The sequence below is a fragment of the Takifugu rubripes genome, chromosome 18 (genome assembly GCF_901000725.2).
Source record: "Takifugu rubripes chromosome 18, fTakRub1.2, whole genome shotgun sequence".
Taxonomy (NCBI): domain Eukaryota; kingdom Metazoa; phylum Chordata; class Actinopteri; order Tetraodontiformes; family Tetraodontidae; genus Takifugu; species Takifugu rubripes.
The window spans coordinates 335283-359415 of NC_042302.1; the positions used below are offsets into that span (position 1 = coordinate 335283).

At 49.8% G+C, this 24133-nt stretch overlaps 4 protein-coding genes across 13 annotated transcripts in view; 3 read left to right on the forward strand and 1 right to left on the reverse strand.

Moving 5' to 3' along the window:
- Nucleotides 1-14180, forward strand: part of plekha5 (pleckstrin homology domain containing, family A member 5) — a 43243-nt gene extending 29063 nt beyond the window's left edge. Inside the window, exons 10-31 of one of the 10 annotated variants that reach the window (XM_029825411.1) lie at nucleotides 29-1036; nucleotides 1458-1747; nucleotides 1837-2060; nucleotides 2362-2448; nucleotides 3044-3163; nucleotides 3729-3782; nucleotides 4351-4431; nucleotides 5632-5700; nucleotides 5771-5851; nucleotides 5930-6082; nucleotides 6363-6464; nucleotides 6808-6916; nucleotides 7093-7136; nucleotides 7558-7722; nucleotides 8001-8139; nucleotides 8269-8390; nucleotides 9095-9283; nucleotides 9404-9475; nucleotides 9624-9716; nucleotides 11335-11477; nucleotides 11568-11719; nucleotides 12263-14180. In XM_029825411.1, the coding sequence (XP_029681271.1) occupies nucleotides 29-1036; nucleotides 1458-1747; nucleotides 1837-2060; nucleotides 2362-2448; nucleotides 3044-3163; nucleotides 3729-3782; nucleotides 4351-4431; nucleotides 5632-5700; nucleotides 5771-5851; nucleotides 5930-6082; nucleotides 6363-6464; nucleotides 6808-6916; nucleotides 7093-7136; nucleotides 7558-7722; nucleotides 8001-8139; nucleotides 8269-8390; nucleotides 9095-9283; nucleotides 9404-9475; nucleotides 9624-9716; nucleotides 11335-11477; nucleotides 11568-11719; nucleotides 12263-12297 (3532 nt within the window). In that variant the 3' untranslated portion in view covers nucleotides 12298-14180. Of the gene's footprint in view, nucleotides 1-28; nucleotides 1037-1457; nucleotides 1748-1836; nucleotides 2061-2361; nucleotides 2449-3043; nucleotides 3164-3728; nucleotides 3783-4350; nucleotides 4432-5631; nucleotides 5701-5770; nucleotides 5852-5929; nucleotides 6083-6362; nucleotides 6465-6807; nucleotides 6917-7092; nucleotides 7137-7557; nucleotides 7723-8000; nucleotides 8391-9094; nucleotides 9284-9403; nucleotides 9476-9623; nucleotides 9717-11334; nucleotides 11478-11567; nucleotides 11720-12262 lie in introns of all 10 variants that reach the window. The other 9 variants (XM_029825407.1, XM_029825409.1, XM_029825408.1 and 6 more) reach the window with 9 other exon arrangements.
- Nucleotides 14181-15717: 1537 nt separating this feature from the next.
- Nucleotides 15718-18780, forward strand: LOC101064263 (zinc finger protein aebp2-like). The gene is made up of 8 exons (XM_003972636.3): nucleotides 15718-16320; nucleotides 17177-17399; nucleotides 17477-17584; nucleotides 17660-17846; nucleotides 17937-18061; nucleotides 18134-18201; nucleotides 18268-18381; nucleotides 18458-18780. Exons 1-8 carry the CDS (start codon nucleotides 15821-15823, stop codon nucleotides 18468-18470), a joined length of 1338 nt encoding a protein of 445 aa, XP_003972685.1. The 5' UTR covers nucleotides 15718-15820; the 3' UTR covers nucleotides 18471-18780.
- A 214-nt stretch (nucleotides 18781-18994) lies between these two features.
- Nucleotides 18995-20719, forward strand: ndufa5 (NADH:ubiquinone oxidoreductase subunit A5). Its single transcript, XM_011613128.2, has 5 exons — nucleotides 18995-19087; nucleotides 19750-19794; nucleotides 19878-19994; nucleotides 20272-20337; nucleotides 20555-20719. The coding sequence occupies exons 1-5, from the start codon at nucleotides 19067-19069 to the stop codon at nucleotides 20654-20656; spliced, it is 351 nt and encodes a 116-aa protein (XP_011611430.1). The 5' UTR covers nucleotides 18995-19066; the 3' UTR covers nucleotides 20657-20719.
- Nucleotides 20720-21606: 887 nt separating this feature from the next.
- On the reverse strand, nucleotides 21607-23752 carry LOC115246676 (kinesin-like protein KIF3B). The gene is made up of 5 exons (XM_029825719.1): nucleotides 23385-23752; nucleotides 23205-23304; nucleotides 22998-23120; nucleotides 22782-22900; nucleotides 21607-22246 (listed from the first exon to the last, which is right to left on the reverse strand). Exons 3-5 carry the CDS (start codon nucleotides 23100-23102, stop codon nucleotides 22114-22116), a joined length of 357 nt encoding a protein of 118 aa, XP_029681579.1. The 5' UTR covers nucleotides 23103-23120; nucleotides 23205-23304; nucleotides 23385-23752; the 3' UTR covers nucleotides 21607-22113.
- Nucleotides 23753-24133: the final 381 nt, after the last annotated feature.

The window sequence follows — 24133 nt, forward strand, 5'->3', positions numbered from 1 at the left end:
TCTGGCTTTTGTCCTTCTTTTGCTGCAGACTGGACAAGTTCAAGGTGGACCAACGAAGGTCTCACGAGCTGAACAACCTGATCAACCACAGAGTCTTGACACAGCCTGAGATTCAGAACAACGAGCGCAACCGCGAGCCTTTGCGTCAACACTCCTTATCTCGAGTAGACGACAGAAGGCAGAAGGACTCGGAGAAGCACAACGGCCAGAGAGAGCGCGAGTACTACACCCTCCAGCGGGACGGAGAGAGGTTCTCCCTGAAGAAAGATGGCATCAGCTACACCGTTCAGAGGGACGGCCAAAGGTATCTCCTCCACAAAGATGGAGAGAAGTACCTGATGAGGAAAGATGGTGAAAAGCTCGTGGAGAAACCCTTGGTTCAGAAAGAAGAGGACAAACTGCTGGTGACACAAACAGAGGACAAATATGCTCCTTGTAAAGATGCAGACAAGTACCTGCTGACAAAAGATGGCGAAAAATACGCACTGCAGCGAGTGGGCGAGCGGCACACGCTCCTGAAAGAAGGGCAGAGGTATGTTCCTCAAAAGGAGGTGAAGAGACAGCTGTCACTGCGGGAGACCTACAACAACGTCCAGGTGGTGGACCGATACGGCACTGTGAAGGAGGTGAAGAAGTACAGCACCCTGAGAGAAGGCGAGAGGTATGCCTGTCTCCGCGATGTCGAGAAGTATGCCACGGTGCGGGGGGGCTTCCAGAGGGAGTCTGACAGGACCAAAATCAGCGGCATCAAGCTGCAGCCGGCACAAGCTGCCGCCATCGCCGCCGCTGTGTCTGCGGCTCACCAGGGCCACGCCAGTCTCAACCCCCTCAAGGCCACGCAGGTGAACTGCTTGGGGTCAGTGCCGGGGGAGCAGGCCAACGACTACAGCATGGTGGAGGTGGACACCGGTAGTCCGGGAAAGTCCCCCAATCCAGTCCAGGAGCCCGAGAGGGGTCTTACCAGGACCAGCTCCATGCAGCAGCTGGAGAACTGGGTTCGAACACACAGGAAAGGAGTGGACGAAGACACCAAGAGGTGAGGAGGTGACGCAGGTGTGGTCCTTACAGGGTTTGTTGGGACCGTCTGGGTTTTAGTGTCTGATCTGAGCTCTAGACCAGCAGCCCCTACATGGCGGCGATGATAAGACTTAAAGCTCTAACAGTCCTCCAATATTGCTAAAACAAGATTGAACGGAGGCCTCTTAATCAAGCGTCTGGAGCGCCATGAGGACTGTTTGGTAGCAGGAGGAGGGGTTTGAGGCAGCCAGTCAAGTTCAGCATTCAACATTACTCATTTGTGTCATCAACGTGTGGTAATTTGGCTCAAAGTCCGATCCGAAGAGCAGGCGAGCTGCTGGGAGAGCCTTTTCATCCTCTTGGTGGCATCAGAGTGGTGTTATTAAAATGTGGTGCTTGGCTCAGAAATGGTTTTCCTCTGGTGTCTCTGCTTTCCCCAGCAGCATCGCATCGTACCAGACTCTTCCTCGGCAGATGCCCAGCCATCATGCCCCGATCGTGCCTCGCTACCCCGATGGGTATCGCACGTTGCCGCGCAACAGCCTGATGAGGCCGGAGAGCATCTGCAGCGTGTCGGGCTCCGTGTATGACCGGGTTCTTCGGCCCTCCTCCACCAGCAACTTCACCGCGGCAGAGAAGAGGAGGTCCCTGAGGGATGACACCATGTGGCAGCTGTATGAGTGGCAGCAGCGGCAGGCCTTCTCCAGGCACAGCCTCGCTCCGCCCGCAGGTCTTCTCCCCCCCGTTCCCTGTTCAGCTTTCAGGCTCCCTCACGATTCTCTACGGCACTCATGGGTTTGACTGTCTTTCCGTCCACAGGTGGGGGTCATTATGGCACACTGCCCAGCACCAAGACCATGGGCAACATCTCGGAGGTGGCGATGGCTCACTCCATCCCCACGTCCCCGTCTCACGGCGCTCTGGCTCTCTACAGCACCTTCTCCCCACCTCGGCAGCAGGCGGCTCTCAACCCCAACAGCCCCCACTCTGAGGTGTCATCACCTGTCTTCAGAGCCGACGTGACGTTGGACCATCTGCAGAAGGTCCAGTTTGCATTTGACAGACATTTGGCCAAAAAAATGATGGGTTTTATATCCGTGGGATCAAACGATGGTGGATCGAATTAATGAATCATTAATGATCATAACAGATAATGATTTATATTAAATGTACAATATGTGGTTACTGAGCCTGAATGGAGCAGGACAATTACTGGTGGGTGGGTGGGGTAGGCTAGGGTGAGTAACTACTGAATCCAGGCTTGGAGGTCATCAGCAGGAAAACAGTAACTGAAGTAGGTCAGGTCTAAAAGCCTCCACACTGAACTGGCTGTCCTCTCCCCAGCAGTATGGATGCCCCCCTGAGCGGAGACCCGCATCGTCCAGCGTCCCCCCTCAAACCATCACCCCACAGTCCCTGCAAGGCAAGACGGTGGGTGTGAACTCCCACACGAACACACTCCTGCACAGCCTCAGCAGCAGAACCTTCACCGGGTTTCTGCCTCAACGCACGTCTCCAGTCTCTTCTGGGGCCTCTGAAATGTTGTGACATCTAAACATCTTCAGCTGCCTTTTCATCATAACCCTTGTTACGACTTGTTACGGCTGACCTTTGACCTTATTTCCAGTGTAGCAGCTCATGTCACTGACGTTTCCCCAGCCTAAAGCAGCAGCAGATGAGGGTCTCTGGTTTAGAGGTCTGATGGCAGTCAGCAGTCAGTCCACAGCTAGGACTCAATTTTTTTTTGCTACCAAAGTTCACCAGAGTCAGAGTTTCAGAGTTACAGGTCCCCAGTTTAAGGGGCCAGAGCTTTGTACCTCCAGGGACCCCACGTGGCTCCTGTGTGCTGCTAAACTGACTGCGTCATCATAAGACGGCAACCCCTGGATCTTGTTAGCTCTGTGGAGGCCCGTTGAGGGTAAATCTGTAGCTGTGTTGACTCCTGACCCTGCACTGCTCTTCTGTCCTGTGTGTGTGTGTGTGTGTGTGTGTGTGTGTGTGTGTGTGTGTGTGTTGCTGTGTGCAGCCTGAAGAGCTGACGCTGATGCTGATCAAGCTCCGCCGACAGCAGGCAGAGCTCAACAGTCTGCGGGAACACACAGTAGCTCAGCTCATGGCCCTCAGTTTGGAGGGGCCCAACGCTAAGGTCAGCACTCTGCAGGTGTGGGGATGTGCATGCATGTATAGGGGTACATGTTAGCTCCAAATGACCGTGTCTGTGTCTAATAAGTCGATTCCTCCAGGAGCCCTCAGCTCTTATGCTATCAAAGGTCTTGACATCTTTGGATGCATACAAACAGAAACATCCAGAGATGAGCAGCTTCAGTGGGGACCTCACCTCTGGACTGTAGAAAGGTGTCCCTCTGAACACCCACCTTCAGTCTGGCTCTGTTTGGGTCTTACTGTAACCCCGAGCGGCTCCATCTGGGGGAGGGGAACACTTGTGTGTCTGTGCTCCTTGCAGAGGTGACACAACCTCTGCAGCTATGAGCACGTCTGTTTAAAAACACCCTGCCTAGCACATCTGGAGTCATTCCCCATGTGGATCACCTGTATCTTTCACAGCACAACTGTGCAGAATAACTCCTGATGGTTCTCCACCTGTATCACATCCAAGCACCCAGATCTTCTAACACTTTCCTATGGAAGTGACTGACTCTCTCACTCTTTCTCCTCCTCCTTTTCCTCCTCTTTTTCTGCACCTCCTGCAGACTGACGTTCTATCCCATCATCTCCAGAGGAACCTGGTTTACCTTGACAACCAGGTGAGAACTGGTCCATTTCCTGTCTCAGCCAGTTTCTTTACCTCCTGTCTCTGTTACTGTTGACTGACAATACTGACCTTTGTTCAACTAATCACTAATGTGGAATTCTGGGTGTTTGTAGGGAAACGTAGGGGAGCATTTAGTGAGTGTCAGGTTAGCTTCCAACACTCTGGTCCCCTAGTTTCTCTGAATTTGTAACTTCAGTGATCAGGATTTCCTGCTGAACTTTGACAGCCACAACTTTAACTTTACCATTTTTCTTTAGAGAGGTAGAAATGTTGGCCCAAAGGTTCCTGGGCCACGTGTCTCTGCCGCTTAGTTTACCTTTTTATGCACGTGTCTCACGTCGTCTGTGAGGGCAGCAGGTACCTGAGGGAGCCTGAAGCTGTCATTGATGGTTCTGGAACCTAAAGTTCCTGACATGGTGCAGTTGTAACTGTGTCACCTTCTGTGACTGTAGATAAAGTTGTCCTGGTCCAGGGTTAGTCTCGTCCATGTTAGCTGTGGTCTCAGTATCCTCATGTGTTATTACACCACTCTTTCCTGTGTCTCCTTGGTGCTCTGCTAGAGGAAAGAGAACGAACCTCTAATCTTCATGATTCACACTTTGATCGAGAACTCCGCCCCGAGGCCACAACTCTACCAGCAAGTAAGGACGTGGGCAGGTCCTGGCTTAAGTCAGTGTCCAGACAGTTGGCGTGTCCTTGGACTTTAAAATGTCCTTTTTGACTCCAGACTTTCTGTTAGCCACCCTATTAAGTTCTGATTAATAATCATGTAAAAGAGCTTTGAGACCTTTAAACACATCTGGAGATTCTGAAGGAACTCTAATCTGAGTATGACAGAAGTAGACCAGACTAAAGCCAGGCCTCTGCCCTGGGCCCTTGGTCCTCTGGCCCTGTGTCCTGGGGTCCTGTGGCCCTGTGGCCCTGGGTCCTGTGGCCCTCAGTCCTGTCTCCACGTCCCCGCTCCTCATCCAGCCTTGTGCTTTTCTAGTCTATTCATTTCCCATGTGATAACCCTCCACGCTGTCCCATAGTCCTATTATTCCCAGTCCCAGTGTTCCCAGTCCCAGTGTTTGACGCATCCACAACATTTCTTTATTCTTATTCTTATTTGAAGACTCATCTCATCTCATTTACCTCCTGGACGTGTCTGGGAGCAAACATGGATGCTGGTGGAACTCTACAGTAGCCATGGTTTCTCCTCCCATTGTGTGTCGATGCATCTGCTGGCAGTGAACATGAGTATGCCGCCTCATGTGGCCCGCTGGAATACCTGAACGTGTTTAGTGGTCACCACACAGTGGCTGAGCCAGTCAGCCAGCCAGCCAGCCAGCCAGCCAGCCAGTCAGTTAGTCAGTCAGCCAGTCCTGGTGGTCTCGGCAGCAGCAGCAACATCAGCAGGTGTTTATCTTCGGTTCTCTCCCACCATTATTTGAAGAGAACAATTAGATGTTCCCCTCAGATAGTTCCTACGGTTCACAATAACGACTATAACAACAACAATAACAACTATAATGATTATAATCATATGGGCTCTCTAACCTTCATCCTCCAACCATCTGCTGTACTCAAACCTCTTCTCCCCATCAGTAAATGGTAGCTCTCCTCCTCCTCATCACTGAACTGCTGTCACACCTTCAGAGAGGATCTAAAGTAGCCCTCAGGACGTGTGTCCTGTTATTATAACAGTCCAGCCTTATCAGTTATGGAGGAAAAGCTGCTTTAGTCCACCAGCAGGTGCAGGATGAAACCACCTGTAGGGTTCAGGTTCAGGTTATTCTGTCACCATCATGGGTGGACACGTGTCTCCATCCCTCCCGGCTGATAATGACGTCTCCTTTCAGACCGGCACGGAGGACTACAAAGACGCACAGAGTCCTTTCGATCAGCGCGTAGAGGACGTGGACATTGACGTGAGTCAGGAGGACTTCCACGAGCTGTGGTGTTGCCACGCGTTAATGGTTGTGTGTTGGTCCATTTCAGACCAAACTCGGCCGCCTGTGTGAGCAGGACAAAGCTGTGAGGATGCAGGAGGACAAGCTGCAGCAGCTGCACAGAGAGAAGGTGAGAGAGGGCAGAGCTTGGACCGCACTCAAGGGTTGAACCTCTGGATTAGCCGCCAACAGGTGCGCTGTGTTGCAGCACACGCTGGAGACGGCGCTGCTGTCAGCCAGTCAGGAGCTGAGCGAGCAGGACGGCTCCAGTGCTACCGCCATGCAGAGCCTGATCCAGCAGAGGGATGTCCTGCAGAACGGCCTGCTGAGCACCTGCAGGGAGCTGTCCAGAGTCAGCACAGTGAGTCCCCCCTCAGAGCCGCTCGCCCCTGTTGACTCATCAAAAACAGGGAGGCCAGCTTCTGTCATGTAGAGTCCACCAACACCCATCCGAAGGGTGTGTAGGTGTTGGCGGGGGGGTGTAGCCACAGAGCCTCTGCTCAGCAGGGGTGTCCCACTCAGTCAAGTAGATCTGTTTTATGGGATGTGCTAAATGCTGACGCCATTAATTAACAATGAAGTACCGTCACTGGAAAACATGGGCATTCACAGTTCCCTGAGCTTGTTGCTTCTCATTCCAGGAGTTGGACCGCTCGTGGAGGGAATATGACAGGTTGGGGGCAGAGGTCACACTGGCCAAGTCTAACCTGCTGGAGCAGCTGGAGGCTTTGGGAAGCCCACAGGTGATGAAGGCCACCTGATGCCTGAAATCACTGATCATGTGACCGCACGCCGACCATGTTTAGGTCGTCCGTGTTGTTGTTGGACACAGGAAGGGAGACATACAAGTGTCCTGCTCAGTTTGTCCTCACTGTAGTCCTCACTATAGTTCCCAGTTCAGCACCTGCTGCTGGTGTCCTCCTGCTGGTTTTAGCCTTCAGCAGGGGGACAATTGTCCCTTTCCACATTAAAGCAGGTCTGAATCACAGAGCTGTGTTACCTTTGTTGCATTTGTGTTTCTCCGCCGTCTGAAAGTTGCCGTCCCATGATGCCCCTTTGTTGATTCGTGGCGTTGTGCGTCCTCAGACAGAACCTCCGAGCCAGCGGCACATCCAAATCCAGAAGGAGCTGTGGAGGATCCAGGACGTGATGGAGGCTCTGGCCAAAAACAAGCCCCAGCGGAGCAGCGACAGCAGTGAGAACCTCTGACCTCTGACCTGCTTTGATTAGGAACTATGTATCGGGTTGCATGCATCAAATGCATGGTTTGATGTTGTTTACATGTTGTCATAGATACGCTGTTCACCTGTGACAGCAACCTATCTGTGGCATGTTGTCAGGCCTTTCATCTTGTGTCCAATGGTTCCTCAGGTGTTCCTGTGCCCAAACCTCTGTCCAGCCTACAGAAGAACGAGGTGAGCGGATCCCGCAGCACATATACGTTACATCCTATAGATCTCTGGCCAGCTCCTCCTTCTAACACCAGGCTCACAACTCACTGGTATTTGACAGTAGAAGCTTTAACCACAGATGTGCGCTCTCTTCTCTGGAAACATAAGAGGAACGCTGGTTGATCTGCAAAGAGCTGGAAGCTCCTGGACTCGAATGAGCAGCAGATTTAATGTTTGTCTCCACTCTGTGGTTCTTCACGCTCGCCCGAGGAACTATCGCAGAGTTTACACTTACAGCTGCTGTTCTCACGTCTCTCTCATGTGCGTTGCCATAGAAACACCAGGGTCTGCTCAAGGACGGTTGTTAGAGACCAGAGTGATGCTCTGTGTTTAGAGAGGAGCTCAGAGTCTGTCTGTCCCATGACTTCCTGTCGCCTGTCAACAGCCAGTCACGCTGCTGCCCCTCAGTCCTGTTGGCGAGGGCAATGGCGTGCCCCCCCGCCCGCCCCTCCCACAGTACTATGACTCAGTAGAACGCCCCCCTCACCACCGAGTCGCCCCCCACCGGCCCGAGGATCGCAAGGCTGGCCCCAGGAACGGAGCTCATAGCGTAAGAGCCGCTGCAACCCTCCATTACCCCCCTCCCCGTGTGTTTGTGAAGATTCACTCTACTCTTCATCATTTCAAGCATCAGAGTCTTCCCTCAAGTCTCCACTTTGGTTTTATCACCTCCAGCCTTCATCACAGAACCTTCATGCTGATCATCAGAATCCGATTAAACCCCCGCTGACCCTCTCATTCATCCATTCAGTCGGTCATTCACTCCATCAGCTCTGCTATGAGCAGAAATGACTTAAAATCGACCTAAAAACTCTCTTATGTGCACAGCAAGCTCCAGATTACCGGTTGTACAAGAGCGAGCCTGAGCTGACCACCGTCAAGGAGGAAGTGGACGAGGCCAATAACGGCGAGGACAGAGAAAAGACGGAGACCTCTGCTGAGAGTAAAGAGGCTGTTGTCTCAAAAGGTTCTGTAGCAGCATCTTCTGAGTGGAGAAGACATTACAGCAGGAATAATCCCAGATTAACTATCAGAATATCAGTCTGCTTGTCCGACAGCAGTTGGTCTGAAAGGTTTCCATCTGTCTGTCCAACAGCGCCCCCCTACCCAGTGGGCATCGTTCCTCCCAGGACTAAATCTCCCATCGGCTCTCCTGAGTCTTGCACCATCGCCTCCTATGTCACCCTGAGGAAGACCAGGAGGTCTGAACCCAGATCAGTAGGTGTTGTCCTCCTTTATCAGAGTGGTGATGAAGTGAAGCCTCTGTTCTGGGGAAAGTCAGGTCAGGACAGACAACTCCCGGCTCCAGGACTCATTCTTACATCACAAGTCTCCATGTGACGACCAGACTCCAGCGTCTCTCTTTCTGCCCAAAACTCTGGTTTTGTTTTAAGTTTTGCGGTGTTCCCTTTGCCCCACTGGCGTGATCTCAAGGTTGGGTTCCAACAGGATCTCACGGTCGGGTTCTGTCAGGACCTCATGATTGGGTCCCGACCGAATCTCACGTTTGAGTTCCGACAGGATCTCACGGTTGGATTCAGGATTTCGCGGTCGGGTTCCGACAGGATCTCACGGTCGGATGCCGACTGAATCTCACGGTCGGGTTCAGTCAGGATCTCACGGTTGGATTCATTCAGGATCTCATGGTCGGATTTATTCAGGATCTCACGGTCGGGTCCCGATTGAATCTCACGGTCGGGTTCATTCAAGATCTCACGGTTGGGTTCAGTCAGGATCCCACGGTTGGGTTCATTCAGGATCTCATCCCAGGACTACACAGACTTTTCCATTGTTGCACTCTTTAAATGTGTCACACTAATGGGATTCCTGCATGTGAAGCACTTGTGTAGAGGTCAAATGTTTGTGGGAGGAAAATCTGAAACAGAGGTCAGAGTGACTGATGACCTGATACCTGTGTGCAGGACCGGCCCAGGAGTGCGCTGGATCAGGTGGGGTTTGGAGAGCGAGAGGTGGGCAGGACAAGGATGAGTGTTGAGGAGCAGCTCGAGAGGATGAGGAGAAACCAGGAGGCTTCATCTCTCCGAGAGAAGAAGAGAGAGCCGCCGTCCCGCTCGGCCTCCTTTAATAAAGACAATCCCTTCATCCTGCAGGTGATCACAGGAACACCTGATGCAGTTCCATCAGTTGGAGGGTGTCATTAATATTCAAATCTTTTACTTCTGCTGCACTGACAATTAGAAGATCTAAAGCTGCTTTCTGTACACCTGCAGACTCGACTGCCGGCAGACGGAGGCTCTGGTGCGGATCCTCTGGAGCTTGAGGCCGCTCTGCAGCAACTACAGGTGACTCACACAGAACCAACTTCCCAAAGGTTCCACAGCCCACCTGGGTCTTTTACATTTGGTTCTCAGATGGTTGGATCCAGTATGTGGGTCATATTTATGGGTGACACTTTTGAGAGGAGATCAACTTCTTACATGATCTGTTTAGCTGCAGGAAGAGAAACAACCAGGAGGAGTTAAAGCTGAGGATGAGAAGGTGCAGCAGGACGGCGTGAAGGAGCCTGGTGGCCTTCAGAAGCAGGTAGGTTTGAGGAAGACCATTAAAAACCTCTCCAGAACTCCTTCCTGTGTGTGTAGTTATTAAGGCATGCCCATCGACATGTCTGTGGTCTCCTTTGAGTTCAGGAACCTGCAGCTCCTGTCAGATGTCACTTCTCTCCCTTTCAAATCAGCATGTTGTGATGTCATATCCTGTGTACTGAGCCATGTGATCGTCCCATGTGACCAACTCGTGTTACTGACCCATGTGACGACCCATGAGACCAACTCATGCGACCATCTTATATAACGACCCATGTGATCAACTCATGTTACTGGCCTACATGACCGCCAAATGTTACCAGCCATGTGACTAGCCCACGTGACGACCCATGTGACCAACTCACCTTACTGACCCATGTGGCCAACTCGTGTTACTAACCCCTGTGACCGGCCCATGTGACCAACTCATGTTACTGGCCCTTATGACCAGCAAATGTTACCGACCCATGTGTCTGACCCATGTGACCGCAAATGTTACTGACCCATGTCACTAGCCCATGTGACGACCCATGTGACCAACTCACGTTACTGGCCCTCGTGACTGGCAAATGTTACCAGCCCATTTGACCGGCCCCTTGTGACCAGCCCATGGGTGACCAACTCATGTTACTGACCCATGTGACCAACTCATGTTACTGACCCATGTGACTGGCAGATGTTACTGACCCATGTGTCTGACCCATGTGATCACAAACGTTACTGATCCATGTGACCGGCCCATCTGACCAACTCACGTTACTGGCCCTCGTGACCGGCAAATGTTACCGCCCCATGTGGCCAACTCACTACACTGAGTCATGTGACCAGCCCATCTGACCAACTCAGTTACTGGCCCATGTGACTAACTCATCTTACTGACCCATGTGACAGGTCCAGAGACTTGATGATTGTCGACATCCTTCCGGCTTTGGCATCTTCTGATATTCCTGGATTGGATTCCCACCTTTTCATTGTGGGTTTCCTTAGTGATGTTTTGGAAGTGATCCAGTTGAGTTTGGACACAGTTCGGGTTTCCACCTTCAAACTCTGAAGCTGCTCTTGTAGGTTCCAGCCCCAACTATGTACGTTGGTCCCACTCCAATTTGAACAGGGTCTGCTTCAACAGGCTTGGATCACTGAGTCGCAGGATCACTGGGTTGCTGCTCGCTGGGTTATTGTATCTGAACCAGCCTGATTGATCATTGAGGATTCTGAACAAAGTGGCCTGATCCACAGGGTCCACACACATGGGAGTTGCTGGGCCACACTGGTCTGCATCTCCACACCAGCTAACACTCTACAGAGGAGGTGTGGCTGCTTGTCTGGCCAGTGCTCCCACTTCAACCAGTTACAAGTTTTAAAAGGGTTTTTTGGTCACTGAAGCAGCACCAACGAACCTGACCTGACCGGCTGCCAGCGCCCCCAAGTAAAAACAGGAACTATATCCTGACCTGCCAAACCAGAGTTTCTGTGAATCCTGTTGCTCTCCTGGGCTGAGCCAGGATGGAGCAGTGCACCGATATCTTATCAGATTTTACCGGATATGTAATTTCACTTTTACCCTAAAAATCCTGATGGCAGAAGATTGTAACAGCTGTGTGTGTGTCTGTGTGTTTCAGCTCTGTGACAGTCAGACGGTGGTGATTCTAGACTTGGCCCCGAAGCCTCAGACTGTGGAGTTTGTCAACCTCCAACCCTTTGACGATGACGAGAGCAGAGAGCAAGACCTGACCAGCTCAGCTACAAACACCACAGACAACAGGTGTGTGTGTGTGTGCGCGCACGTGTGTGTGAGTGTGAAACAAAGACAGATGCAGCCTCAGCATGCTGTTCCTCTCCCTCCTCCTGGTAGCTTCCAGACTCCAGAAGCAGAGACTCTGAGCCCTGAGCTGAGGGAGGAGGACGCAGACGGGACCTTCAGAGACGAGAGTCTGGAGCAGAGGTTGAGCGCCCCCTCCCACAGAGGCGACGACAAGAAACACAACAACAACAACCTGTTGACTTGTAAGAGATGAGTTCCTCCACCATACACCACTGTGTTCATGTACTGTATGGATCTACTGTGTAGCTCTACTGGATAGATCTCTTGTATGGATCTACTGTGTAGCTCTACTGGATAGATCTCTTGTATGGATCTACTGTGTAGCTCTACCGTATAGATCTCCTGTATGGATCTACTGTATAGCTCTACCGTATAGATCTCCTGTATGGATCTACTTCTGTAATAGAGAAGCGGCAGCTGTAGGTTAGTTCGGACTCCGGATGATGCTGTCCCCTAGTGGCCACGATGGGAAACTACAAAAATAATCGGGCGAGATCAGATATTGATGTGTAGTAAAAATTTCCATACGGGGGACATCTTCGAGGATTTCAAACGTTTTCTACTGAGTGAACTTTACCTACCAGCTTAGCATTGTGCACTCTTAACGCATTAACAGTCACCTGTGTGTCCCGCTGGGCTTCAGCTGCATTCTCTCCTGCTGTGACATCACTCACGGTGTCTGGTTCTAAAATCATTTCCTGCGTCTGCCCTTCCTCTTGCTGCAGCACAGACGCTCACCTTGGTGAGCGGCGACACATGAGCGGCACCGGGGGCCTGACCTCCACCACGGCGTCCCAGCAAACCAAGATGTAGCCACCCTGCACTTAGCATGCTTCAGCGATCCCTGCACTTCCCATCAGAACCACTTTGGCACCACAGGGAGAGCCTGAGGATGGTGGCGCTTTTCCTGGCACATCACTGTGGAGCCACATCTGCCCCCAAACCGCCACGTGGTCGTCACACTGTGAAAGCATCCAAACAGAGACTTCTGATACAGAAAAGGTTCTAGTAACGTCCCAAATCCCCGTGTCGGGCCGCGCCGCTTCCACTCCACTCATCTCCAGGAGGCATGTTTGTAACAGTGGAATTCACTCTTTGTCTTTCTACACTTTTAGATGCCACACAAGCGTGTTCCCATCAGTGTGTGGGGGCTAAGCGGGCGAGCTGCGTGCTAACCGCGCTTGGCTTTTAAAGGAAACCCCGTTTTATGATCTTTTAAAGGCCAAACTTGTTTTTTAAGGAGATGTTTTTAAATGTCATTCTGGTGGAACCATTTTTCCTGCCTTAGATGCATCATGAGGTGATCATGACAAGCTTCCTTTTCTCCTCTTTAAGGCCTTTTGCATCCCACCCCGGTGTGAGCCGAGCAGGAAACAATGAGGTTACTGGTTTGATTCCCTCTGGATGTGTAATAATGGGGGATTTAAGGTTGGGGGTTAGGCTGGTACAAGAATCAGAGCCAATTATAGCAACAGGTTCAACATTTAGGTGGAAAAACACAACTTCCTTTTGGGCAACGTGGAAAAAAATGCAAAGGAAATGAGTGATAGTGTGAGAAGTGAGGATGATGATGATTTGATCTTTAGTTTGGTGCTTCCTGACCAGGGAAGTCAGACAGAAGCCCCTGGTCAGGCTGGTTGTCAGGCTGCGAGCCTGTTTCTACCTGGGATGGAAGTGCCTTTTGGTTTTGCAGCCAATGACTTGATCAGAAGTTAGAATCCAATGGGGACGCAGTTGTGTTTTGACCGCAGGGAAGTTTGTCTTTGCGGGACAGAGTGGTTCTGGATGATGGGGTGTGTTACAGAAGAGCAGCGAGGAGGCTTTCCATCAGATCTGGCCTTAAAATGAGATGCTGTAAAAGTACCTGCGTCTGTTTCGCCAATATTAGCAGAGCCAAGTCCATAAAAGGCAGCGAGTGGGACATGCCTGCAGCCGTTGAGGCTGAACAGAATTTACGTTCCTGCTCGAGGACCAAACCGGGTTTTCGGTCTGGTCCAGCTCTTCTCCAGATTCTGCCAAGGACGTATGTGGACGCGTTGGGAGTGGGGGGCACACATCTGCGGCTACACACCAAAACTCAACCCATGCAGTGCTTTATTTCCAGCCCAAAGTGACCACTGATGCTCTTGAAGTTCAACCGCTTGGATTTCCTTTCTATTTTCTTATCTTTTGCACCGGTCACAGACTTCAAAGATCTCGAAATCTACGAGATCACAAGCCTACATGCCACCACGTTCGACTTCAACCAGGTGCCACTTCATGCTGCTACTCACTTCCTTTTCCCGACAGAAGGACATTTATGCAGACGATGTAGTTGTTTATGTTTTGGTGTGTGACATGCTTGTGAAGGCTTTCCTGCTTTTTAAGATTCATGCTGACGCGGCTGAAAACACCACACGGAGAAGAATCAGCACACGTACGAAGCAATAAGTAGGACTCTTGAGCTCAGAGATACAAAAAGAGGTTTAAAGAGATGTATAAAATGTACAAAAGCAAAACAAGATAGCATAATTTATGTACACAAGGAAAGAGTGAATATTACAACTACCAGAGGTTATTATTAATATTATTAGGGTCTATATGCAAAAAGTTCATACCCCATTCGTTTTCTATCATGTGAAATAAATGTTGATGTTCCTAAAATGTGTTGCTGTCTTTAATGCTGCTGCTACTATTATCACGACTACAGCTCTGCTGCTGCAGCTGCTATTATTACTAAATCAAATCAAATCAATCTTTATTTTGTATAGCGTAGTTTTACAATCAAAATTGTTTCTAGGCGCTTTACAGAATCCCAGGGCCTAACCCCCAACAAGCAACAGTGGCAAGGAAAACGGAGGAGAGGAGAGGCAGCCATGACCCAGCAGGGTGACAGGTCTGAAGAATAGCAGCCTATAGCAGCATAAGATGTTTACCTAATAATTAGACGCCCCCTAAGTATGATAATTTGTTTGTCTAGGACAGGGGTCGGCAACCCGCGGCTCTTTAGCACCGCCCTAGTGGCTCCCTGGAGCTTTTTAAAAATATGAAAATGGAAATTGTAGAGATGGAGTCAGCCTCCCGTACCTGGACAGGGAGCTGGTTCCATAGCAGGGGGCCCTGGTAGCTAAATGCTCGGCCCCCCGTTCTACTCCTAGAAACTCTGGGGACCACAATTAGACCAGCATTCTGAGAGCGGAGTGGTCTATTGGGCTGGTAAGGTGTCACTAGCTCCTCCAGGTAGGATGGAGCTAGGCCTCTGAGGACCTTGTAGGTCAAAAAAAGGGTTTTAAAAATGATTCTAAATTTAATGGGCAGCCAATGAACAGACGCCAGTACAGGAGTTATGTGATCTCTTTTGTCAATACCGGTCAGAACTTATTACTCCTGCTGCTCTGCTGCTATTACTACTGTAGCTCCTCGGTGGTGCTGTTATAACCACGGTTACAACACGGACCCAGCAATGTTCTGCCCACCTACGTTATATCTATAATCGCAGAAGACCCCAACCCAAACGTTCAGCCACACATCTAATTGAACAGTCGGTAGGTTTGTATGCTGTGTCGGTCACAAAGTCACCGGTCCGCTTGTGGGACCACGTGTCAGGGTTCCCGTCCTTAGATGCTGGAGTCCGGACGAACGTGGACGTAAAGCCACGTCACGGTGGGGTTCGTGTCGTGGATTGGAAGCACAAACGTGGAAGAAAGTGCCTTTTCAGCACTTTTGATAGTTGCAACATTTTTATGTTTGTCGGAACACGTGGAACTGTGAGACCACAATGCCAAAGACCCTCAACGCTGACGAAGAGGTGTCACTCCGAGGAGCGAAAGTAATTTCCAAATCAGGATATTTAAACGCCTGAAGTAAATGTGAACACAACGACATGGCAAGCTTCAAACAATCCCCTTAACAACGTTGCCTTGATTGTAACAGGCAGAGAAAATGATGTCCGTTTGGTTGGTATCAGTTTTCTGTGCGTTTCATACACCGGAAATCATTTTCTACTACGTATAAACACCACGACGGAAATGTCAGCTTTCCTGCCTCAAATTGTAAAACAATACAATTTTAAAGGTATTTGAACCGTCGTGGACTACATTTAGATAGGACCTTAAAGTGACAGCGGGTCTGTGGTTAGCGTCGTGTAACGGGGTCAGAGTGTGACGTGTGTCCAATAGACGAGCTCCATCCACGCGGCCTCGTGACGTCATCCCGCCCCCCACCGTGTTGTCTGTTGAAGCGGAGGAGGACGGTCCGGCTCCGCGACAACTTCACGGGACTTCAACCCCACGCAAAGTAGCGGCATGGCACAAATGACGAGTGACGGCGCCGAAGCCGAGTCTGAGTCGACCCGTGGGCCGGACAGAAGCAGCGAAGCGGCGGGAACAGGCGGGGAGAGACGGGCCGTACCTGACCACGAACAGGAACCGGGCGACAGCCACGAGAGCCCTGCAGGAATGGACGGGAGCGGGGGTCGTGATGCGGCCGCGGTACCAGCCGACAATAGGTCTCCTGCTCGACAAGCGGGGACTCAAACGACGCCACCGGGCGATAAAACGGAGGGGTACGAGGCAGAGGCCGCTCTCAAACTCTGCGAACCGGGGAAAAGTCGCGCACGGAGCAGCTTAGCGCGGAGCAGCGAGTCCGCACAAGAACAAAGGGACGGGGAAAACGTGTTCTCCTCGGCGCCGTGCGAGCCAGGAAAGACCCCAGAGAGGGTCGAGTTGGGGACCAAGAGGCGGGCCAGCGTGGAGCGGACCTCCTCGGACGGAGAGCCGCTGAGCCGGATGGATTCGGAGGACAGGTTAGTGAAAGTAGTGCCTTTGAACTGGGAGCTCCCAGTGGTGGCCAGCAGTCAGCTGGAAACCTCGTGTGGCTCTGCCGGGCAACCAGAGTTCAGGCATGATAGCCAGCCAAAGTGTTGATGGATTAATGGAAATAGAGGAGCAGAGAGGAGTGGTTTTAGTCCCCAGCAGCATGAGGACAACAGGAGTTGCACCTCTGAGCATGAAGCAAGTCGCTGCTCACTCACACACACCCATTAATAGTGTTGTGGAGCAGGAGATCCACACCGAGGTGCTTTAAAAGCCACCTTCACAACCTCCAAATGACCCCTGAGGATCCCAACGCTCACGCTAACCGTCATCTTCCATGTGGGACACAATTGGTCCATTTTTAAAAACAAGATCCCTGTCCATCCTGAGAAGCATTGATGAGAAAACCAGGCAGGAAGTTATTTTTATATACCCTTTTTCGGTGTGAGGACAGTAAAATTCCCCTTCAGGCCATAGAGAAGAACAGAAACTGATACGTTCAGCCTGGAAAATCACCTAAATGTGTGGAGGAAAGCATCAGCAGGGCAAAACTGACAGTGAACACCCATGGTGCTGCTCCTCACAGCAGATGACTAACTGTGACCAACATAGAACCCATCTCAGGGTTAACCCCCCCCCCGCATCCCCTTCTATTCCACTGGTGGAACAACTGGTTAACAGCGTCACGACTGGTTTCACACCAGCTGCTTTTATTGCTGTAGTTATTCCAATTAACCAGAGTCTCATCGGTGGATATTTTCACTGCGATAGTGGTAGTGTGTGTTTGTTTTAAATACATGTCCAGCTGCTGTGTTGTATCTTTAACATGTGTATTTACTCCTGCAGTATCGGCAGCATGCTGATGGACATGGACAGCACGGCGTCCAGTGGACGCTCCACTCCTGCTTTACTGAATGGCGGCTTGCCAGTGGGGAGCAGTTCGGCAGCACCCGGTGGCAAGTCTCTGAGCTACACCTGCTGCTGGGACAACTGTCAGCTGCAGTTTCCCAGCAGTCCTGACCTGGCCGAACACATCAGGAACACCCACGTGGATGGACAGAGGGGAGGGGTAAGTGTCCTGTCCTCTGTGCATTTGTTGGGGAGGTTTATAAATATCAATCACATGACCGTGTGTGTCCCCTGCAGGTGTTTGTGTGTCTGTGGAAAGGCTGTAAGGTTTACAACACCCCCTCCACCAGTCAGAGCTGGCTGCAGAGACACATGCTGACCCACAGCGGAGACAAGCCCTTCAAGGTGAGAAGGTTCAGAGTTGCTCCAGCAGGTGGCCGCCGTCCTGGGTTGTGTTGATTAATGCTGCTGTCTCTACAGTGCGTGGTGGGCGGCTGCAACGCCACCTTCGCTTCACAGGGAGGGTTGGCGCGGCACGTCCCCACACACTTCAGCTCCCAGAGCTCCTCCAGGGTGTCCAGTCAGGGCAGGCTGAAGGAGGAGTCTCCGTCCAAGGCCGGCCTGAACAAGAGGAGGAAACTGAAGAACAAACAGAAACGCTCCCTTCGTACGTCCTCAGTAAACACATCCTGGGCTCCTTCTCTCTAGTTTATTGCTAGTTTTATTACTTTATTCAGGTCTTTTCCTTCATTTCCAGCCCGACCTCATGACTTCTTTGATGCTCAGACCATGGACGCCATCCGCCACCGAGCAATCTGCCTCAACCTGGCAACGCACATTGAGAGCCTGGGCAACGGACACAGCGTGGTGTTTCACAGCACGGTGCCTAGACACACACACACACGCACCTGCGCGTGCGCGCTTGTTGGGTTCAAACTGGATTTGTGTTTTTAGGTGATAGCCAGAAGAAAAGAGGATTCAGGGAAAGTGAAGGTGTTGTTACACTGGACCCCCGAGGACATGTGAGTCCATTAAAATGCTTTCAAAGATGATAATTATCATATTAATCACATTTGTGTGTGTGTCAGACTTCCAGACGTGTGGGTGAATGAAAGTGAACGTATCCAGCAGAAGACCAAGGTGGTCCACTTGTCCAAACTGCCGACAGACACTGCTGTCCTGCTGGACCCCAACATTTACCGGTGAGAGGGCACCTGTGTTCCTCTCTACGTGTGCAGTTCATGTCTTTATATTTACGTTTTGGGTTTTTTCATGCAGGATGTTCTTCTGACTGGATCTTCAGTTCCAGCTAAACGGGACCTCCTGTCTCCCAGAGGATCCTGGGAGTGTAGTGACTGAATTATTAGTTAGTAGAAGACATGTAATTTGTTCTAGGCCAGATTAGACAAAAACTAACTCAGTGTAGACTTGTGTAGAGAAGGTCTTTGTAAATACTTCAGATTTGTAATATATTTTTATACATATTTTTTACACACTGTAGATTGATGTGGGTTTCGGCCACACCTTATGAAATAGACTTTTATTTGTCATAATAGCTGCCAATGTTCCTGTTTTGTGTCATTAAACTTTAACAGTCTTTACCACCTGTGTTTTTTCCCTTGAAATATAAATACTGTAAATCGAATCACATATTTTTCATGATTACATGGAGATCGTATTTTAAAATAACATTTCAAAAATTATGCATGGCTGAAAAAAATGTCATATTAAAATAATAATGGGTTGGAACACCCTTGATGGAAGTTATTTGTTGTGGTGGGAGTACCACCAAAATAAAAAATCTCGTTCTAAAATATTTATAGTTCGTCTAAGTCGCCACTGATTGTGACGTCATTTAAAGCAGCCGGAAGTGGCATCAGAAGAAGAATGGCAGGGCTGATTAAAAAGGTACGAACAGAGGTCATGTTGATTAAATTGTAACAAAGTTGACGCGTGTAACTTAATGAATGTAATCACCAAGTACAGGTTGATTGTGCAGTTTTGTGGCGTGCTGAGTGTCCGCTCTCAATAAGCTGCGTGTTTGCTGGCGTTAGCTGTTGTGGTAGCATCGCTAGTCTTTACCCTTAATATGTAAGAGCGGTGGTTTAGTTAGAAAAGTGCTTAATCTTTTCATATGTACCGATCAAGTGCCTGTATGGGACAAAAACCAAATAATTCCGGCTGTTGAGAAGAAAAGATGCTTGATAAAGCTTGTAAGCTAACTAATAAAGTGACGATCAGGTTTGAGTCATGATGTTGACAATATTCTTCTACATGTTTTATTTTAGCCTTCAGGTTAAAAACACAGTCTCTTAAACAGTTCACTCCTGCAAATACATGACCGCTATTCCAAAACTCTCCTGATAATGGATATAGTTGAAATAAGATCATTTTGATAACTGAGTTTCAGTGCCAGTAGAACCTTTGAAGGCAGCAGCAGCACCACGGAACCTCTTAGTCTGTTATTTCAAGACTTCCCCTCTTCGAACCACTGCTAATATAAAGTGTTTCCATGGTTACCTTTCTCTGTGGACAGAATAATCTCAGTCACTCTGGTCCTCTTGTTGCAGACGACTGGCCTGGTGGGCCTGGCTGTTTCCCATAATGCCCATGAGGTGAGTTGGACTGATTATTGTTGAGACTCATGATTGAATTCCACCGTTCCTAAGCTTTGGTGCCGCGGCCTCTCTCCCGTCAGCGTCTGGCCATACTCTACTCAAAGATCCTGGGCTCAGTGCAGACTATGCCGCAGGATGCAGCCTACAGGAAGTACACCGAACAGCTGATCAAGGACAGGCTACAGCACGTAGAGACGGTGAGGACACCTGCTGGGAGGGCCCCAGTGGTCACTGGACTGTTGTTAGGAAGAGAGCAGCAACGAAGCAGGAGGAAATTAAAACACCTTAGGGGACAATCTAATGGGACATATAATGAATGGGACTTCTGTCTTCCTCTGTCAGGACGTGTGTGTGTGTGTGTGTGTGTGTGTGTGTGTGTGTGTGTCTGTCTGTGTGTGTGTGTGTGTGTGTGTGTGTCTGTGTGTGTGCGCACCCAGGATAAAGTGCTAGATATCTGACACGGTCTGTTCACAGGAGCCTGATGTTCAGAAGCTGGAGGAGAAGATTAACTGTGGCCAGATTGAAGAAGTCATTTTCCAGGCGAGTTGGCAATGGCTTCACTCATTTGTTTTGGCTGCTGTACTTCGTGGACGGTTCCTGGACACCAGCAGTGTTGATCCATCTCACATTTCTCATGTCCTCTTGGACTTTGTGCCTCTTCTACATCTTGAATATACCAGCAAATACTAATCTTTTGCCATGAATAGTGTGTTCTGATGAATAATGTGTCTGTGTATGTGTGTGTGTGTGTGTGTAGGCAGAGTGTGAGTTGGCTCTGTCCAGGAAGATGTTGACTTGGAAACCATGGGAACCGCTGATAGAGGAGCCTCCTGCCAACCAATGGAAATGGCCCATCTGAGTTAGTGTGTGCTGATGCTGTCCTGCTTCTAAGTCATGTACAGATTAAAATCCTCCATATTTACCTGCGCTGTGACGAGTCCTTACTGTCCTCATTGTCCCACTGCTCCACCACGCACAGAATCTGCACTTTCCTAAAGCCTAGTGGAGCCTTGCTGAGGTGACTTTTTTGACACAAGGATGATGTCCCACCTTTCTCCATGTCTTCTCCTCTCCCAGCTGCTCTCTGACAGCTTGATGGGAGACTTCCTGTCTGATTCTGGACCTCCTGACTCATTGTCTGGATTCTCGGTGGCCCAGGTAACTGCTTCTGTGTTTTCTGCCACCTATCAATCGAGCGCGAGTCTGCGTGCTTTCTGGTTCACTCTTGAGTCCAAGGTTCAGGATGCTCTCGCGGAAGTGGCGGGATTCCCCGAAGGCCTCGGTGGGAACACTGACACTAAGAAGGTCTGAAATAAAAGCTGCAGCAGTGTCGGATCGTACTGAACGCAGGAGATGTAGCGCCACAAAGCTTGTTTCACACATGGCTCCTAACCAACCCAACAACCAGGTGACTGAAGCTCCAAATGTGATCAAAGGAGCTCCCAAACGGTCCGTTAGAACGGATGAAGACTCTTGGATGACGCTCCCCTCCCAGAATGAGCATGGCCTGGAGGGCTGAGCACCTTCAGACACAGCAGAAGCAGGCATTACATTTTCAGGGGCTTTGTTATATTTAGCAGAAATAAAAAAAACAAAAAATGACTTGCAACGACTGGAGTTGCGCTGGATGGCGGTGAGATTAGCTGTGGCAGCCATCATTTGGGCACCAAACCTCAGGGCTGCGGGTACAGAGGAGATCTTGGGCTGGCGCTGCCGAGGGAAGAGACTGAACTCTGCGATGACCTTCCTTTCCTGGATCAACTGAAAGTATAGAGAGAATGACTCACTGCGACTCGATTTATATGACATCTGTGACGATCAAGATTGTCTCTCAGTGATTTACAGAAACGTGTTAGCAGCTGGAGAAGAACGGCAGCAGCCTGCTCACCCAGACTTTGGTGTTTTCAGGCTGCTCCTGATGGTGGCGGATGGGGTCCAGGGCTCGGACATGGTTGAGGCGTCAATTTCGATCTCGTCCCTATTGTGCAGGGCGTCCTCCATCAACATCTGGAACAAACAATGATGATGGTGGTGTGAGGTCGTGAGGACACGCCTCAGCTTACTCTGTATCTGCCGACAGAGCTGGTCTTCATGGCCGCGAGGGCGCGTTGATAGACGGGCCTCTTATAGCCGTTGGCAGACATGGGTCGGGTCATGCGATGCTAACTAGTTTTTGTTCATTGTGTAAAAAAATAAAACCTTTTGAATTGTCATAATGTAATCAAATAGAACAAATGCAACTGGTCCTAAGAAGGATTTAAGCCTCTTTATTGGCTCTTCTGGGTTCAAATGAGATCATGCCAGTATCAAATGCTGCTACAATTTCAATAAAAACATGGACCACGTGGTGGGCTTCAGTTTCCAGGTTTCGCTGTCCTTGTCCCAGAAAGCTCGGTTGAGTGTTCTGTTCTTCACCTCAACGGTAATTAAGTTCTCAATGATCAAATGCCTGAAAGACAAACATATGAATGAAACATATGGTTTGGAAGGCCTGGAATCTACCAATGAATGTTAGTTGCAATTGCTGTGGAGAGCACAAGGAATGCTTGGGGTCAGGGAAAGGTCAAGCTGGTCAAGCAGGCAAAGACAATATCCAGATGGCTGTGGCAGAAGAGGAGCGAATGGTGGCTGAAGCAGGCTGGCAGAGAAGAAGAGGGATACAGCTGAATGGCGAAGACTGGAACGGGAGAGAGTTCCAGCATGCTGGTTCTGCTGTGTGAGGTGCCATCCCATTGAAAAACCCAGAAAGATCAGGTCAGAAACAAAGCGTGCTGCCCTCATTTGAAGAGATCTGAAGAGTGCGCGTTCTATGCCAGCCTATCTGGTGGCTGCGATATACCGTAGCGCTCAAAGATTGACCTTTAGCTTCAATAGTTGCTGACCAGGAATATTTTTAGGATGGAACAATTCAGGAATCACCGGGAATCCAAAGTCCAAGTATGTGTTGGGTGTTGGCGTGCGTGAGAGGGTGTGAGCAGACTCACTTCAGTTTCAGGTCTCTGGTTAGCTTATTCTGGTTGTGTTCCAGGTCCTGCCACTCTTTGCTGTGAGCCTCCTTTGTGTCCTGAAGTTCAACCTCCATAGCTTGAAGTTTCATAAACAGCTTTTAGGATGAAGAACAAAAGTTTAATTTAAAACAAACAGTTAAAAAAGAATACGAACACGTGTGCAACTAATGCCGAGCAGCTAGCAGCAGCCACCTCTTTCAATTTTTTGGTCTTGATGTCAACCTGCTGCTGCAGAGAGCTGTAAGTCACCTTCAGCTCCAGCGTCTCTTCATAGCGACTCTCCATCTGCTGCTGCATCCTGCATGCTTGACATCTCTGGACACAAAGACATTTTCACACAGAGGAAATGTGACCGTGTGAGGAGATCCCCTTCAAAATGTTGGCCAGCATTTGATGTACCTGTTCAGCAATTTCCTGCTTTCAGCTCCACCATTCTCTGCTGCTCATTGGTGTGATCCATGATGTTCTTCCCTCCAACCAGGAGTTTACTCTCCATGATCTAATTGTTGGACAATGGATCAAACCCGTTCTGGGTTTCATGTGGCTGCTCCAGATGTTACGATACAGAAATTAGCTCACCGGGACTTTGGCTGCAATTTTGTACTGGGCCTTCCTCTCCCGCCTCAGATCTTCCATCTTCCTCTCCTTCTCTTTCAGTAGACGAGTCTTCTCATCTGCTACCAGACATCATCTTCCATGATGGCCTTTCTTTCTCTCTCCAGCTTCTCCTGCTGCTCCCGCCAGTAGTCTCCATCTTCATCATCATCCTCTGTTTCCCCTTCGTCATCTGGATCCTCTCCATTGCTGCCTTGGCCAGCCATTCTCATCTGCCTTTGCTTCTTCTTCTGCAACAGTGCCTTCAGCCCATCAATCAATTCAATCAATTTTTATTTATATAGCGTCTTTTACAATTAAAAATTGTTTCTAGGTGCTTTCCAGAATCCCAGGGCCTGACCCCAAACAAGCAACAGTGGCAAGGAAAAACTCCCCTTTAACAGGAAGAAACCATGAGCAGGACCAGGCTCATGTAGGATGGAGCTAGGCCTCTGAGGACCTTGTAGGTCAGAAGAAGGAAAATAAAGAAATAAATAAAGAATTACAATAGTCCAGCCTGGAAGTAACAAATGCATGGACTAACTTTTCAGCATGGAGAGACACGTAATCAATGGCAATAAAAATGTGTTGGGCAATTTTCTTTTTCTTCATCGGAAGGAATCAGAACTAGAATAATTTTTAAAACCTTTCTTTTGACCTACAAGGTCCTCAGAGGCCTAGCTCCATCCTACCCGGAGGAGCTAATGACACCTTACCAGCCCAATAGACCGCTC

Coding starts and splice junctions, on each gene's coding strand:
- LOC115246676 (XM_029825719.1), bottom strand. CDS start 23,102: ATGCAGCAGCAGATGGAGAGTCGCTATGAAGAGACGCTGGAGCTGAAG. Junction 22,901..22,997: donor AGACCAAAAAATTGAAAGAG/GTGGCTGCTGCT, acceptor TCATCCTAAAAG/CTGTTTATGAAACTTCAAGC. Junction 22,247..22,781: donor ACCAGAGACCTGAAACTGAA/GTGAGTCTGCTC, acceptor TTTGTCTTTCAG/GCATTTGATCATTGAGAACT.
- LOC101064263 (XM_003972636.3), top strand. CDS start 15,821: ATGGCACAAATGACGAGTGACGGCGCCGAAGCCGAGTCTGAGTCGACC. Junction 17,847..17,936: donor CAAACAGAAACGCTCCCTTC/GTACGTCCTCAG, acceptor CTTCATTTCCAG/CCCGACCTCATGACTTCTTT. Junction 18,202..18,267: donor CACTGGACCCCCGAGGACAT/GTGAGTCCATTA, acceptor TGTGTGTGTCAG/ACTTCCAGACGTGTGGGTGA.
- ndufa5 (XM_011613128.2), top strand. CDS start 19,067: ATGGCAGGGCTGATTAAAAAG. Junction 19,088..19,749: donor TGGCAGGGCTGATTAAAAAG/GTACGAACAGAG, acceptor CTCTTGTTGCAG/ACGACTGGCCTGGTGGGCCT. Junction 19,995..20,271: donor GGCTACAGCACGTAGAGACG/GTGAGGACACCT, acceptor GTCTGTTCACAG/GAGCCTGATGTTCAGAAGCT.